General features: G+C 51.3%; 2 protein-coding genes across 2 annotated transcripts in view; both read right to left on the bottom strand.

Moving 5' to 3' along the window:
- Iqsec3 (IQ motif and Sec7 domain ArfGEF 3) overlaps window positions 1-744 on the bottom strand; it is a 38,580-nt gene extending 37,836 nt beyond the window's left edge. The window contains exon 1 of the mRNA XM_010630659.2: window positions 1-744. Coding sequence (XP_010628961.1) covers window positions 1-720 — 720 coding nt within the window. The 5' untranslated portion in view covers window positions 721-744.
- An 11,539-nt stretch (window positions 745-12,283) lies between these two features.
- The window catches only part of LOC104866537 (IQ motif and SEC7 domain-containing protein 3-like), a 69,612-nt gene continuing 64,792 nt past the window's right edge, over window positions 12,284-17,103 (bottom strand). Inside the window, exons 5-6 of the mRNA XM_019208415.1 lie at window positions 12,503-12,631; window positions 12,284-12,431 (exon numbers count right to left, since the gene is read on the bottom strand). Of these exons, the coding sequence (XP_019063960.1) occupies window positions 12,284-12,431; window positions 12,503-12,631 (277 nt within the window). The remainder of the gene's footprint in view (window positions 12,432-12,502; window positions 12,632-17,103) is intronic.

Genomic DNA, 17,103 nt, shown 5'->3' with positions numbered 1-17,103 from the left:
CGTGTCCCCCTGGCCCGCAGCAGGGGCCTCCCGGGCCTCGCCCTGCTCGCCTTTGCTGGCCGCGGGCTCTACTGTGGCCTGGGCTGTCTGCACACCCAGGCAGTTGGCCACAGACAGAGCAGTGGAGGAGGAGACAGAGATGTTCTGGTTGGCAATCTGCACGGTGACGTCCCGGAAAGCCATCATGAGGGTCCCGCCGTGGCCCTGGGGCAGGCCGGCAGGTTCCGAGGCCTCATCCCCGGGCCCTGGGCCTGCTCTCTCGGGCTCCTGCATCTCAGCCTCCAGGCCAGGCTGCCCGGAGCCCGCGTGCAGAGCCTGGTGGATCTGGTAAGCGCTGCCCTCCTGCAGGGAGCACATGGTCTTGAGGCTCCAGGTGCTGAGGGCGTCGTCGATGGACTTGGCCAGGGACTGCACCTGCTCGGTGAAGGAGTCCTCCAGCTCGGTGAGCGTGCCCGCGAAGGCGGGCTGCAGGGAGGGCGAGCGCACCAGCGGCAGCCCCATGAGCCCATAGCCTTCCATGAGCGCCTTCTCTGCCGCCAAGCTCTCGGCGGTGGGCGCCCGTACCTTGCGCAGGGAGATCCGCCGAGGCAGGCGACTCTCTAGCAGCGAGTTGCGGATCTTTTCGAAGTTCTTGCTGAGCTGGTACTGGCGGAAGGCGGTTTGGATGGTGCAGGCGGCGCGCCGAGACACGAGGTGGCCCCCGTACTTGTGTTCTAGCATTTCAATCTGCAGCAAGGACAGAGGAGGGGCTCGGTTAGGCAAGGATGTCACAGGCTCCCAGGGTGGGGTGGGGGTCAGTGCCGGGAGCTACCCGGCCCACCTTTGGCGAGGACCGCTGGGGCTCCTGTCTGCTAACCCCTAGCATCCCTGGCCTGAGATCCCAGGTCCTTGCTTCGGGTGGAGAAATCCCTGAGAGGTGGTATCTCAAGGGGCAGTGCAGAGAGGAGTTGCTGACGGTGCCCAGATACAGCTGCTGTGATGGTAATTAGAACGTGTGCCCATCAGAAATGCAAACAGAAGTATTTATAGGTGAAATGCATGTGTTTGATTTGCATTAAAATACTGCAAATTTGCATTGGGCTCGACAACTTATTAATATTAATAAAAATAGTAACAAAATTGGTTGGTGCTCAGTGGTGACTATATGGGAGTTTATTACACTGTTATTTCCACTCTGGTACACACTTAAAAATAATGAACAGTGAAATATTAAACAAAAATGCTTTTTAGAAACCCCAAATAAAATACCTGCTGTCTCTGTCTCTGCCCCACCCCCCACCTTGGGGTCCTTCCCTTTCCTTGGGAGCATCATGAAGATTGGGAACAACGTTTGATGATCTCTGCCCCCACAGTAGCCGGTTCCCATGGTGCGGCACGTGATATGTGCTCAATGCCTGTGAGTTCATTAAAAGTTGAGTCTCAAGAGTGGGAGTCCCTCCAGGCCACCGTGCCCAATAGTTCCACAATCCGAGTCGCCTCTATTATCTGCAGTGGACGCTTTCTGCCTGGGCAGGGCGTGGTCGGGCTGGCTTGGGCTCCTCACATGGTGGTCCCAGGAAAGCTTGACCCTGTCTGCAGGGTTCTTGCTCACCTCTTCTCAGCACTTAACCCATCTATGCTTGTTTCCCGGCTTAGGTTGCTTTGTTTTTGCTTCCTCTCTTTTATTAAAACTTCTCAGGAAAGGATTGGAAAGATATTCCCCTGAGATGTAACTAATACTATTCAATCCTGCTCCCAGAGTGCTCGGCAGTTAAATAAGAGACAGACAGACACTAAAAGGATGGGCTTGATGGGTGGTAATATAGACTCTGGTTGGTCCGTAGAGAAGTTTGAGACATGAGAAAGTGTTCTTGGGCCCTGAGATGATGTCCTATTCATAGCCATCCCCACCACTTACAAATTGTTTCATGCCTGAACTGAGAATTGGGAGAGGTGGGGTGAGATTGGCTGCTCAAGATGAGAACATTACCATTCCCATACCCCAGGGGTCATGGCGGGGAGGGATACAGAGAAGAGGGCCAAGTTTATCCCTTGATACTACACTGAAGCCTGCTTCCTGATCCATTTGACCCTCCAAATACTGCAGCTAGTGCGACTGCCTCCCCATGACCCCTATGATGCCCTCTGTTCCCTCCTCCCCACAGAAAGGATGTTTCCCCACATTGGACCAGCAGTGGCATCTCAAAGCCTAGGAGGCCTTACAGACACAACCCTATTCCTCAGGGACAATCCCAGGTAAAATGAGACATCTCCAGTGCTCTCCTCCAACCCTTCCAGCCTTACCATCCAGTGTCACCTCCATCCCCAAACACAGGGGCATCGTGCTGTCTCTCCCCCCACATCCAGCCCTACTCTCCAAGGATAATTAGAATCTTATGCAGGAAAAGGATGGATGGCCCGTAAGACTTCCTATGTGACTCTCGCTGAAGCAGCTGCATTTCACAAGGTCTAAAGCTCTGAGGAAGTGCCCCGTGCCAGTGGGTTATGTTGAAGGGTCTTCAAAGTGCTCTTAAAAGTCAGAATGGGACTGGGAGTAGAGATCAGTGATAGAATGCTTGCCTCACATGTGTGAAACCTTGGGTTCCATCTCCCGCACCCCACAACATCAACCAATCAATCAAAGAACAAAAGCAGGTGTATCTGCTATCTACTGCTGTGTAACAAATTGCCAAAACCTTAGGGGCTTTAAAACAGACCCATGTATTTTCTCATAGTTTTGTAAATCAAAAGCCTGAGCGCAGCTCATCTGGGTTCTCTGCCCAGGATATTACCAGGCTGAAACTGAGGTGTCAGCTGAGGCTAGAATTCATCTAAGGCTTGGGTATTTCTTTCAGGCTCACTATTGTCAGCAGAATCCAGTTCCTGGGATTATAGGACTGAGGCCCTCAGTTACTAAAAGCTGTCCATGCCACACAGTCCTTTCTACAACGTGATTGTTTGTTCCTTCAAGGCGTGCAGAAGGTCATCTCTCCTAGGCTTTACCTTCTTTTACAAGGTAGACCTGCTTAGGTCTGGCCCACCAAGATGAACTCCCTTTTCATTAACTCAGGCAATGGACTGGAATTATCAGTTTCAAATCCACTGGAAACACATAGTGGATGTATACTATCACCAATCATAGGAATGACATTCATAACATCCATTATTCCTGCTCAAATCTGAGGGAGGGAATTATACAAGGTTTGTATACCCAGGGAGGATCTTGGGGCTCTCCTAGAAGCCTGAGTACCATACCAATGGGGCAGTTGCCTACTTGGTTTTTGTCTAAGTAGGATCACATGCATCCAGAAGAAATATGGATATCTTTGCCTCAGAGACTTTCTTTTCCTGCTCTTGCAGAAATCATGCTAGAAGGCAGAGAACATTGTAGCTGAGCTCAATCCCTCTGTCAAGCTCTGGAATGTACCCTGAGGACTGGATTGGAGATTTGGTTTGGGCCTAGACAGGAGTGTTTTCTGAAGGGAAGTGTAGAGGGCAAGAGGAACTCATTGCTGAACTGCCTCTTTCCTTTCCGATTTCTATCACCCTCTTGCTGCTACTCAAGCACCACGAGAGCTGACACGAGGCCCAGAATTCACTCTATTTCTGCCTTTCTTGGGAAACTCAAGCCTGAGAGTATACTTTTCAAGTTATGAGATGCTGATGGCAACAGAGAAAAGGTAGGAAACCCACTGCCTGAGATGCGCCTGGCACAGTAAAGGGGTCTGTTCCCTCGACAGAGCATCATCCCGCATAGAGGTGGCAGACTGGCTGAGACTGGCTGAGACAACCCTTAGGAGGCTTTTACTGGTCAATGTCATGTTTCACTGAAGCAGGGAAGAAAATCAGATTTAAAATGCTTCTGTCTGTCCCACCGCGTCCTCTCCAGACTGAAAGCCTCATAGAGACAGAGACTTTGCTGCCACATTCATTGCTTCATTCCCAGTACTTAGGTGGTGCTCAGCACACAGTAGGCATTCAATGAATATATACTGAGTCAACCAAAGAGTTAATTCCAGAGCTATCTTTGTGAATTTCAGACGACACAACAACAACAGAAAACTTCCTCATCTGACCGGAGCAGAGTCCTCACCCCTCTCCCCACACTGGATCCTCTCGGCTCTTACTGACATTTCCTGCCTCCACTCACTCCCCCAGGGCTGGGAGTTTAACCCAGGGCTTCACTTTTACCAGGCAAGTGCTGTACCACTGAGCCATACCTCCACTCCCAACCCCTATCCCTCTGTTTGCTGTTTTGCCACCTACCTGCAGATACCTCCCAGATCTCCCCAGGCTAAAACATAGCTCCATTTGACTCCCCTGCCTGTGGGGCACTAGACTGGTCTGCATTTCTACTTCCCACTGAGATTCTTCCAAAATGAATCTGCCCTTCCCCACTCCCTAAACACTGCCAAACTACCTCTATAGCCCCTTACGCTGACCTCATTGCCCTCTGGCTCCTGCCTCCCCTGTCCTCTGCATGGGGCCTCAGCAAGTTCTGCAATGACCTTGTCACTGAATCTCATTGCCCATACTCAATCTCTCTCCTTGCTGCAGCTTTCTTCAGCTCTTAGGACCCCATCTGTCTTGGTTTTCTTGTTCCCATACAACTCCTCAGTCCTAGACTGTGCCCACATCTGCTACTTATAAATCATATATGTACTGTCTTCCATTCTCCGCGTGCATTTTAATTTTTTCTCCTACATGTCTGGAAACCCATCATGACTCCCATGTTGGAAGTCATTAGAGCCCACTCAGTAGCTGATAATTAATAACTAAATAAGCAGAGAAATGTCTCAGGCAGAGCCTTTGTGACCACCCAAATCATGTTCCACAGGCTGATAGCTCTTCACCTCTCATCTGCCTTCCCTCAGAAAATCTCAGAGTTAAGTGCTTCCTCCTGGCTCTCCATCCCCAGGACCTGTGGCCTGCCTCCTTTCCTCCCCTGCCTGGTCTGCATCTCACCCAGCTCCTCGGCCCGCTTTGCCCATCCATACCAGGCCTGCCTTCTGGGGCACCTGCTCAGCCTCCCCCAGCTTCAGTGTCCTCCCACCTTCACCCACTTCCTTCAGGACCCGTACCAAATGTGCCTGTTCCACAGCGCCCTCTCCATCCCTCAACCAGATCACACCCCTGCCTTGGACACGGTACCAAATGTTGTTTCAAGCATCTCTTTGACACTCACTTTGCTCCAGGAGTCTTTGCTGTATTTATCCCACCCAGCCATCTCTGCTCATCTTTCCCTCCCTCCATCCCCAACAGAGCCTAGGTTATTTGCAACATCAAACAGGCCTTGGTCGTCCTCGGATCCACAGATAGACCTTGCATCGCACTAACTTGGAGCACCTGCTCCCTGAAAGGTGTTTGAACTCAGCTATTGGCTCATTACCTCTTGTTCCAGTCCTTTTAGCACAACCGACTCCCCTGATGCAGCCTCTGCCTGCGAGCCCAGCCTGCACAGTTGCACTGTTTCCTCTGTCCAGCACTGCCCACCCTCAGTGCTTGCTGTCACCTCTCGGCTCAGAACTCCCTGCCCTCACAAACCATCCCGCAGAGGCGAGGTAGATCTATCTGCCTCTCATCCCTGTGCCCAGCTCTGTGCCAGATCCAGGGTTGGGGCTTAGTAAATGTTTGTGGACCTGAAGTAAGCTGGACTCTCTCCTGTGCCCTGGGGAAAATAAAACTCCAGTCTCTCTTTCAGAGCCAGGCTTGGAGCCAAATGCTCCATCCTTCCTCCCCCTCCATGTTCCCCCAACCACATTCTCAAAGGACTAGGGACTCAGCAGCACTCGAGGTCAGCTTCACTCCCCTGTCCCTGGCCCCTTCTAGTCTCTCTCCAGTCCTCCAAGTCCTGATCATAACCAGGGCCAGGTCAGAGAGCTAAGAGGTGGATGTGGGAGGCTGGGGGCGCTGGGCCTCCCCAGCCAAGGAGAAATCCTGCTCGTTTCTCCTTCAGCCCATGAATCGTGGGTAATTGTGGACTCACCTCTTCCCAAGAGAGCAGTCTCTCAGCTTCTGCCAGAATCACTGGAGGGAGTGGGGTGGGGGGTACTGCTTCTCTCTCCAGTCCTCCAAGTCCTGATCATAACCAGGGCCAGGTCAGAGAGCTAAGAGGTGGATGTGGGAGGCTGGGGGCGCTGGGCCTCCCCAGCCAAGGAGAAATCCTGCTCGTTTCTCCTTCAGCCCATGAATCGTGGGTAATTGTGGACTCACCTCTTCCCAAGAGAGCAGTCTTTCAGCTTCTGCCAGAATCAATGGAGGGAGTGGGGTGGGGGGTACTGTCTCTAATGAGCCTCTCAATGTTAATTAGAACACACTCCCTCTTTTGGGTGCTGCATCTGCCAGAATCAATGGAGGGAGTGGGGTGGGGGGTACTGTCTCTAATGAGCCTCTCAATGTTAATTAGAACACACTCCCTCTTTTCAGGGTGCTGCAGCAGCTGAGCCTGCCAAGGGCCGCTGAGCTGGCTGCCAAGTCAGGGTGTAGGGATGGGTGCAGCTAGCTGAGGAGGCACAGTGCAGAAAACTATGGCCCTGGTGTGGCGGGGGGGCTTGTAAATGAGCAAGGATTTCCTCTGATCCATTCTTTTTCCACTGAGAGCATTGAAACTTTGCACAACATAAGTATCTAGAAGTTAGCAAGGCAAATCCTGACCTGAGGCTGTGGGGCAGAGGCCCATGGGGTTCCTCAAGGAGCCTACATGGGGCGGAGTCTGTGTGGGGGAGGGTTGTGACCTCCAAGAGCAAGTGACCATGTCTCCTCAGTGCCCACCTTGCCGCCCTCATGGCAGGGCACTGATGGCTGCCCTTGGGGATCTCTCCCAGCAACAGCCAGGGAGACATGGGGGCACACTGTGGCTCAGCTGGTGCCAAGGTTGCAGACTACAGGGGGGCAGAGCTGCTCCCAGAGGCTCCTCTATGCCCCAGCTCAGGCTCTTGGCCCTGATCAGGGCTCCACAGGCCCTGAGTGCCACTTGCATGGACTGACACCCTTCATTGTGATGGCAGTGGATAGTGGAAGGTGCCGGGTTAAGATCATGGACTGTGAGGTCCACATCTTTCCTGCACCACTTCCTAGGCCTCTGTCTCAATGGGGATAGTGTGTGGGTCCTGGAAACAATGTGTAGCAAATGCCTGCCACACAGCCAGGCCAGAGCATGGTTAGCACTAACTGATCCTGCTTGCATGTGAGTGCCTGCCTCTGGCATGTGGGCTCCCAGAGGAGTAGATCTGTGTTTCTGCCACTGTGGCATCCCAGGGCAGCCTAGCACAAGGCCCAGGGCAGAACAACTGCACAACACTGTTCTCTGATGCTGAACGCCATGCCTTCGCCACTTTCTCTGCAGGCTGGGACCCTCCGTGCTCAGGTGCAAATGGGAAGGAGCCTAGAGGTAGTCTGCTGCAGCCTTTTGACTCACAGATGAGGAAATGGAGGCTCAGAGAGGTAGAGTGACTTGGAAATGTAGCCAACCCCTGCTCCTTGCAAAGTCTCGCCATGGTGAGTCTGGACCTGAGGCTTGACAGACCTGTTGGGAAGGTGGCTGTTCTCCAAGAGACTGGCTTCTGTCCAGCACCCTGACTTGGGGAGCAGGGCCTAGAGCCATTGAGCACAGCTGCATGCCCCAGGGCTTGGCCAGCAGAGAGTTCTGCAACTGGGCAGCCAGGATAGCCTGCTGAGCAACAGCGGCAAAGAGTGAGATGCAATCTCCTCTGGATGGGTTTGGAAATCATACTCTTCATACCCTTTATACCCTTGCCACAGTGGCTTTCCTCAAAGGCCCCACAAAGGGCTCTGCACGCTCTTTCTCCCCTCTAGGTTGTAGCCCCAAGGATCACTGTGAGAGGAAGTGGGGAGGGTGCAGAGGATGGCAGAGTGGTGCAGGAGGACGTCATGCTGTGGGGAGGGGTCCTGCGGAGCAGGGAAGCTCTTTCATTTGCTTGCCCACCCATGTGTGCTCATGAGAGCCTTTCCCAAACTCCAAGGGTTGTGGTAATGCAGGAGAACAATGGCAGGCAGGGGCAGGGCAGGGCTGCATCTGATGCACAGCGCTGCAACTGCTCCCTCAGAAGCACCCTGGAGGTGTCCAGTGCGGTCTGCTCAATTCTGCCACAGACCTGGTACAACCCTGTCCTTATGAGTAGGGCAGCTACCAGAGCACCCAGAGTAAGCTGCTAAGTAAAAGCACATGCCCAGCCCAGGAGAGGCCTCAGCTGAGACCTAAGCATAGGTAGCGACCACCCTGGTGAAGCAGGATGGAGGGTGGCCAGGGGGAGTGCTTCCCCTGAGGAGATAGAATACGGGAGGGACCAGAGACAAAGGGTGCCTGGGGGGTCTCTGGGGATGGCAACAGGCTTGGCTGGGCCCCTCGTGTGGGGCTGATCTCCGCAGGGGAGCCTGGGGGAGGGAACCTGGGGGAGCCTTTGCCCTACACAGTGGGAGCCATCCGAGGTTTGCATGCGTGGGGATAATATGATTGGTGTACAGCCTGCAGAGATGGCTCAGCAGCAGCTTTGCTGTGGGGTGGGGTTGGAAGAGGACTAGCTGAAGCTGGTAAGGGGCTCCCCCAGGGGGTGCAGGCAAGAGGCCAGGATGGCCTAGCCTAGGGTAAAGGTGGTCAGCCTGGCAAAAGAGGGTGGGGTTGAGGAAACAGTTAAGAAGTAGCCCCCGTGAGACTTGGGGATGGAGATGTGGGGCAGAGGGAAGAGCCGAGGGAAATACTCCGACCTGGCTGACGGAGGAGGCCTAGTAGGTGGGAGGCTGAGAGACAGTGTTTCTCCCAGCCCATTCCAGGCTGAGGACTGCAGGATCCCAGAAGCTGGAAGGACTATTGTGTGAGAACACTGTAAACTCCAGCTCTCCAGGAGACCAGGTGACACTTTACACTTTACACACTTTATTTCTCCCCCTTGGCATCCTGTGGGCATCTTTGTACCCGTGCACGTCAGTGGTGAATCAATCACATTCCCTGCCCTCAACGGGCCACGTCAAGGAACGCTAATGCAAGGCTGAAGGGCTGTGACAGGGAACCCAGAGTGCAATGGCATTGCATTACAACCTCGGTCGTCAGGGAACACTGCCAGAGAAAAGCCTTAAAGCTCAAAGCCCAAGGGCAAGAGTGCTGAAGAGATCTCAGAGATAGAGGCAAATGAAAGAGAATGCAAAGTCACAAAGAAATTTACTATGTGTCTAAAACCCAGAGAAGTTAAGCAGCTTGCCCAGGGTCACACAGTTCATTGGCAGAAAGAGAATAAGTTCAGTCTCTCATAAATGTGTGTTACGTCTTCAATAACTTTGCTATAGCCTCTTCAATCCCTCTCTTTCTCTCTTTCTCCCACCCCCCACCTATGCCTGGTTTAGAAAGATAAACAAGTCAGGGGAGGTAAGCTATCTCCTAGGGCTGGATTCACTTGGCAAGAGGGTCTAAATGACCCTTCACCTAGTCTCACCTTCCTTGACCCAATCCTACCAGCCTAGGATGCAAATCCATTAGGATCATATCTACTTTTATTTTGTTTTGATTTGTTTTGTTTTTTTTGGTACTGGGGATCGAACTCGGGTCCTAGTGCTTGCGAGACAGACAGCAGAACCACTGAGCTAGGTCCCTGGCCCTGGATCATATCTACTTTTAAATAAAAGTCTATAAAGGGCGAGGGAATTAGCTCAGTGGTGCCACACCTGCCTCCTAAGCACAAGGTCCTGAGTTCTATCCCTGGTACCAAAATAAAAATAAAAATCATAATCATAATAAACAAACAAATAAATAAAAGTCTATAAAATCAGTCAAAATTCTTTTTTTTTTTTTTTGTACCAGAAATCAAACTCAGGACCTTGCACTTGCAAGGCAGATGGTGACATCACTGAGCTAAGTCCCCAGCCCTAGTCAAGATTCTTCATAGCGCTCAATATCCCATTCAGCCAATCAGAATTAAACTATTTCTTTTGCCCAAACCAAAGCACACTTTGGTGTTATTAAGCGGATACAGCTTAAATGGCATTGCAGTCTCTTTGGGGGGAAGGGAGGGAGCATTTTTTTTCTTCCTGGTTCCCTACTGCTTTGTTGCTTTGCATATAAATAATTACTAAAACAATGATATTTAAGCTAGGCTGGACGGTGCAAGCCTGTAGTCTCAGCTACTTGGGAAGCTGAGGAAGGAGGACTGAAAGTTGGAGGCCAGCCTGGGCAACTGAGCAAGACCATCTCTCAAGATAAAAAGTAAAGGGGGCCAGAGATTTCACCTAGTTCTCCCCGAGTTTAATGCCCAGTACAGAACAAGCAAAACAGAATAGAACAAAACAAAGCAAAACATCACTCAATGAGCTCTTAAGATGTCCAAAATGTTCTACTAGATGCTGGGGAAAGAATACAAAAATGAATATGAGATAGCCTCCGTCCTCAGGAGCAGAGACTCATGTGGAATTGCGAGGACGCTGTCAGTGGGCCAGCTGTCCCCCAGATCGCGGTCGTGTTCGTGGCGGACCATCATCTAATTATGAAGAGCTCGCCGCCTCACAGAGAGAGCATTTTATATTGTCAATTATTAAATAAGCTAAGACCTTCCCCTCTTACAGATTTCAGTACCACTTTTCCCCCTAGAATGAAACTGTACATCTAATTATCATGCCAGCCTTCTCATGTTTAAAATGTGTTTTCCTGTCTATATTTTCTTCATGTGACCCAGCTCATTCTGTTTCCCTTTTTTAGAGACCTCAGAATGCTAATTTTCCATCTTAAAGGCAGTGCCCAGAACCAAGCACAGGGACAGCCCCGACCAGTGACCAATGTGGAGCCCCTGGCCCGTGGCTCCCTTTATCACTGTCCTGCAAGGGCTGCTGCAGACTCTGATCACAGTCAGCGGAAGCCCAAGTCCTTTCTCCCAGGACAAAGTTGCCCAGCTCATACTGGTGCTGCAGACTTTTCATAGCTTGGAACAGAAGTTCAAATTTCTCCCTATTTCATTTAACTTTTCTCACTGGAACCATCTCTCTGTCCTGATGAGTTTTTTCTGTTTTTGTTTAATCTTGGACTCTGTCATCAAGGTACTAGCTGTTCTTGAGCTTTATGTCATCAGAATGTTTGGAAATGTAACTTTCATGCCTTTATTCAGTGCCTTATCAAAACTGTTGACCTGGACTGGACCAAGGGCAGTGCTTCACTTGCCCCACCCGGAAATGGCACTGATAGGAAAATCAATGTGGTTTTTGTTGTTGTTGTTTTTGCAAATTCTGCTTGAGAACAACTCCCCTGACTCTATTGTCATTCAATCCACCTATGTCTTGTTCACTTAGAGACTATGGGAGATTTTTGTCTAAATGTTTTGCCAAAAGCCAGATGCACCGCCTACCCTGATGCATGCAGGATAATAGCTTGCAGTAATGCCTGAAGAAAGCAATGAGGTTGGTTTGGTGATTCTGCTCTAGTAGCCTTCTTACCATCTCCCTTTTCCTAAGATTAACCTTGTACACTAGGCTACAGAATGATTCTTTAGAACTTAAATATTCTAGAGCCAGAAGAGATACCAGGAGGGTATTCAAAATTTAATTCCTAGTTTTGCTGATGAGAAAACCAATGCCCAGAGTGCTTAACTGGTGTTCCCAAAGCTGCAGGTTAGAAGAGCAGCTCCAAGGATAACACATCTATAAGTTCAGATCTATTTCTTAACAGTATCATACAATAGTGTCTTTTTCTGAGCATGGGCACCCCCCCCATACACTTGCCTTTCTTTGGGTCTCTTTAACTGTCCACTAAGACTTGCTATGGCATCCTGTCTTTATTAGCCTCACAGGGGCCCCAAGACTTACCCCTTTCTCTTAACCCCTCCATGGTATTTGGTCTCCAAAAGGGCAGCTTGGGACTTCCCCAGTTAGATTAGTCTTTGGAGCCCTCATCTACCTAGAAGAGGCCACCCACTTTGTACCACAGTTGTGCCTGTGTGTGCCTAGGTATGGGACTTGCCTTCCAGTGGATATGTAAGTTGGGCTGTCTCTTCTAGGCAAAGTGGAAGTGGGGCCTTCCCTAGTGAGCAGCAGGCTGCTTGCCTAGGTGTCTGTGAGGCCTTAATTCTTCCTACACCTCGTGAGGGATCAGAGCCCCTGGAAACTCTGCCTAAGGGCCTGGTACAAGAGTGTGCCCCCTGCAAGATGAGGGCCCTATGTGGGAGGGTGGGCCTTTGGGCAGGAGATTAGGTAGCTTGGTTTAGGAGAACTGTGGTAGGAGAGGTGAGCCTTTAGGTGGGGCCAGATGGGGTGGCCCCTGGTACCCTTGACAGCCCCCAAGGCAGGACCCCTCACCACCCTCCCCGCCCCCCTAGGAGGTCCCCCCGCCCCCCGCCCCCGGCCGCTCCTCCTCCTCCTGCAGCTCCTGGGCTTGAGCCTTCGGGGCATGGACACTGGGTCTGCCGGCTGCCACTGCGGAGTCCTCCATGCCCCCACCGGCCTGGGCACAGGAGCCGTCACTGTGAACAGAAGGCAATGGGGCTCGGTTGGGGGAGAGGGGCATGGGGTACATGCAGCCTGAACTTCCTGCCCCGCCCCCGGCCGCTCCTCCTCCTCCTGCAGCTCCTGGGCTTGAGCCTTCGGGGCATGGACACTGGGTCTGCCGGCTGCCACTGCGGAGTCCTCCATGCCCCCACCGGCCTGGGCACAGGAGCCGTCACTGTGAACAGAAGGCAATGGGGCTCGGTTGGGGGAGAGGGGCATGGGGTACATGCAGCCTGAACTTCCTGGGCCTTTCCAGTGTTGGGGACTGGTGGGGGTGTCCCCTGCAGGTCCTTCTAGGAATGGGCTGGGAAGGAATGGGCTGGGAGGAGCCCCAGGCCAAGGGTGAACCTGAACTTGGGGAGGGCATCCAAGATAGAGGCAAGGAGTAGCGCTGGCCAGGACCCACGGCCCCCTGCTCAGCAGCAGAAGCAGAGTAGTGAAGAGTGACTGGGTGGGTCCCATTGTGCCTCTTCTCAGCTGCTTGACCAGCAGAATGGGATAATAGGACCTACTGCACAGGGGTTTTGGAAGGCTTAAAAGGAGTTAAAGTTCTTGAACTTCCTTGTCTCCAGGTCACTGCTACACATTGGTGTTAACTATTGTAACTGTCAGTGGTCTGGCTCCCTGGCCATTGGCTGAGAAAGCTGGGAGGTGGCCCATTCCACAGGGAACTGGCTCTATCCCAGGGAGTGCTACTTAAAAACTGGGCTTTGGGATAAGCCCTTCAGAGTGGGTGGCCCCAGTTGCGGGGGTGGCCTGGGCCTGTAGGAGGACTCTTGTTCTGCTGGATTTAGGGAGGCCTCTGTTCTCCCCTGGTTTCTCCTGTACTCCTGATGAGCCACCAGCAGGCTTAGCAATGGCTGCTGCCCTTGTGCCTACCCTAGGAAGACAGCTCATGGGTGGGGGCAGCTACATGCCAGCTCTGGGGACTTAGTTCTCTCAGGGTGCCTCGCTCCCTACCAGCCTCCAAATTCTGCCTCTCCCCCAAAACCCAGTACTGAGCCATCCCATCCAGGAAGCCTTCCCAAGGGACTGTGGCAACCCTAGCAGGTGTCCCTAGAGAGTCGCTGTCTGTTTCACAAAGGAAGAGCAGCATCATGTTGAATAGCATGGGCTCAAATCCAAGTCACATCCTATACTCTGTGACACTGGACAAACTGCTTTGTCTCTGAGCCTCAGTCTCCTCATCTGTGTAATGGGTGTACTTATGCCTACCTTATGGGGTTTTAGTGCAGAGTATACTACACAATACTATATAGACTGCAGAGTCCACATATACAAGGTATTCAGCACAGAGTATGCAATTAATAAATAAACTCGTGTCCCCTTCAATCCCTTCCTAGAGCCCAGGCCCAGATTTTGTTTTATGCCCATCTCCCCAGTGAGTGCTGGGCACATAACAAGCTCTCTATCAATACTTGATGAGTGAACTGAAGAGAACCTAAGGCCTTGGGAGTGGCTTCTACAATGGGCAGTGACAGAAGGCCCAGCCTGGCAGGAACCATAGGGTCGCCAGTGTGGCCTCCCATCCTCTTCTTTACACAGGAAGTCTGGCTCCAGAAAGATGCCCCTGGCCATGCCAGAGAAGGGCCTCTCCCGGTTGCTTCCATCAGCCTTGGGATGCGCAGAGGTGATCTGCCTGGAGCTAGGATAACCAGGGTGAGGTGAAGAACCCTGTCATTGCTCAGCCTCCATCTGTCCTCACCTCCGTGACACCCACAAAGGAAGGAGAGCTCTGGAGATGGCCATGGCCACAGATCTCCACAGTTCTTTCCTCCGCAATTTCTTGTGTGGCCACCAGTCAAAGTGTCTGCCTGCATGTAGTGCTAGATATCTTTCATTGTTTTTTCACTAGCATCATTAGAAAGTTCTTTTTAAGATCTAGCTTCAACTCCCCTTGCTATAGCATGTGCCTTTTCTTTCCCTGACCACATGGAAATAGCCCTTTTCCATTACTAGCCCAACTTGCATCCAGGGTCTGGAGGAAACATTTGCTCTCCCATCTCTTCCCCAGCCTGTCTGTGCTACTGAAACCCAGTTTCTAAGACTCTTTAGGGAACTGGTAACTGCTCATCATTGTTCCTTTGGGGGGACAATTATGAGGCACATTCTGTACAATCTCCCCAAAGCCCCCATAGGATTGAGCCCCAGCTGGTCAAAGCAGCAACCTGATAATTAATGGACACTTTGTGGGCTTCCTTCTAACTGAATCTCATTTCTTCACTTCCCTGGGGACACTTCTAGGTGCCTTCTTGTCCCAAAGAAACTACTTGCATTAAAACAAACCAGAAAAGGTCTTTGGTGTGGGCCTCTGGTTATGGGCCACTTCTCTGGTCTTGGTGGCCTCCACACCACCAAGGCCAGCATGCATACATGCACCCAGACATACACACACATGCCACATTTCCAGCTGGCTCTGAGGCTGTGGGCAATTTGTATCCTCCCCTGTGTCAGTTTCCTCACTTGCCACATGAAGGGAGTTTGGATTCCATTGCTGAGGCTAGCCTCCAAGGCCCACCTGCACACAGCTTGGGAACCTCATTGATCCTCTGTTTGCATATTGCGCAAGCACCTGAGAGACTGGTGTCCCCTGATGAAAAGGTGTTGGGAGAGGGTCTTGTCCTTGTCTTCCTTCGCTGGATTCTTCTATTGGCTGTGTGGTAGAAAGTGGTCCTGGAACCCCTGCGGGACTCTGACCAATAAGGCCAAGTTTAAATTTAGATAGCTGAGGGCAAAGAACATATGCTTTGGTGTCAGGAGCTCAGGTTAGAAACCTGGCCTACTTTCTATGTGACCTTGGGCAAGTTACCTATCCTCTTTGCAGCTCTATTTTCTCACTTGCAAAATGGATATCCTAGTAAGTACTTTGCAAAGTTGCCATAAAACAGATAAGGAATAATGAACCATTTATAGCACCTAGATCAGTGCCTGGCATGCAACAGTCCTTAGTGAACAGGGATAGAGGTAGTGGTGCTTTATTAGCTGAGCTAGAACCCTACAGCATGGGCTCTCAAAGAAATTACCAGAAGAATGTGGAGAATTCTGAAGTGGAGGGGGCTCGCAATATTTGGCTTTTCTGTTAACCTTCACAAAGCTGAAACACTAAAGTTTTCCCTCATAGCTCCTGGCCTTTCCCAGACTGCCAGTTGGTCTAGGTTGCTTGAGACTTCCTCCCACCATGTTTTGTCCTCTGGAGCAGCAGCGTATTGATAAAGCCATGCTCTTGGTTGTCTCTGACTCAAGGGTTCTGTTGCCTGGGAGGGATGTGTGTGCACACTGCTTGCAGCAGGGACCTTGGCTATACCCACCAATGTGGGCCTTTCCTGGGTGAGTATTGGTCCAGGCTTGCTGTGTGAATCTGTGCTTTGGGCACTTTGTCAGGGAGCAGTGGAGGGCTGAGTGTGCAGATCCTCTCCTTGGTGGCTGAGCATTCCCTCTATACAAATGGTCTGAGGAAAATTTGGGATCTTCATCCTAGGGAGGACCACCTATTTCAACTTTGATACTCTTTTCTTCAGTTCACAGCCCATTGCTTACACTCAGAACATCATCCTCCCCAAGAGCAGGCTGTGTCTTTTCAGCTTCTAAAAGTTGCTGGGCTGAACCCACATGCAGCCTCAATCAGCCTGGATGTGGACAAGCATTCCGTGGTTGGGTTTCATTCATTCATTCCGTGCCTTGAGTAACTTCTTATAAGTCCCTCCTTGAAGCCCCTAGAAAGGACGCTGGTGCTCTTTGCTCTCTGGGGCTCCACATCCAGCTGCCAAAACAAATTTCTAGGGTGACACTTCCCAATCTGGAGAAGTGGAGTCACTGATGACACGTGAGCAATTCTGCTTATCGTGAGCTTATCCCCTGGGTTGAGGCACCCATTCGAGAAGGCAAAAAGTAAAAGTAAAATGTGGGTGGCATCAAAATGAGGTGGTTCTGAGAAGACTTTTGTCTACATGCCATTAGACTGACACATACACAGGGGCCCAGAGCACCTGCAGAAATCAGTCTTTGTACAGGAACGTGAGATTCGAGTATGGGAAGTGAAAAATCTCTGAAATATTGGGGACAAGCAGCTGCTCACCGTGATATCACATGTTCTAAGAGCCGAATGACCTGTGTGTGGGAAGTGAACATAACATGAGAGGAGGCTTTCTCAGGTGGGAAGGTGGCTTGTGCTTAGAGGGAGGCTAGGAACCTGCAGGGTGTGTCTGGTGTTCTCATATGACTTCTCTGGGGTTTTAGTGGCCCGCTGCATTCTGTCATCTTCAGAGCCAATTCTCTGCTCAAAACCCACATGGCTCCCCAGTGCTGGTGGATTAAGACAACTCAGGATCTTACCCCATTTGCTTTTCCAGCCTTATCTCCACTGAGCGACTCACCCACTCTGTCTGCATTGTCCCCAAGTCTGCCAACCTCTCTCAGACCACAATACCTATCACATGATCTCCTTCACCTGAAACACCTTCTCTTTTCCATGCCCCCTTCCACCCACTCCTTTCTCTGTCTTGTCAATCCTTTCAAGACTCACTTATTGCTAGTGGTGCATGCTTGTAATCCCAGCACTCTAGGAGGCTGAGGCAGAAGGATCACAAGTTTAAGTCTAGCCTGGGCAATTCAGTGACTTAGTGAGATTCTGTCTCAAAAAAAAAAAAA

Source organism: Fukomys damarensis, unplaced genomic scaffold (genome assembly GCF_012274545.1).
Source record: "Fukomys damarensis isolate Sample0158 unplaced genomic scaffold, DMR_v1.0_HiC HiC_scaffold_5, whole genome shotgun sequence".
Lineage (NCBI taxonomy): Eukaryota > Metazoa > Chordata > Mammalia > Rodentia > Bathyergidae > Fukomys > Fukomys damarensis.
This window is presented reverse-complemented; position numbering and strand designations above follow the sequence as displayed.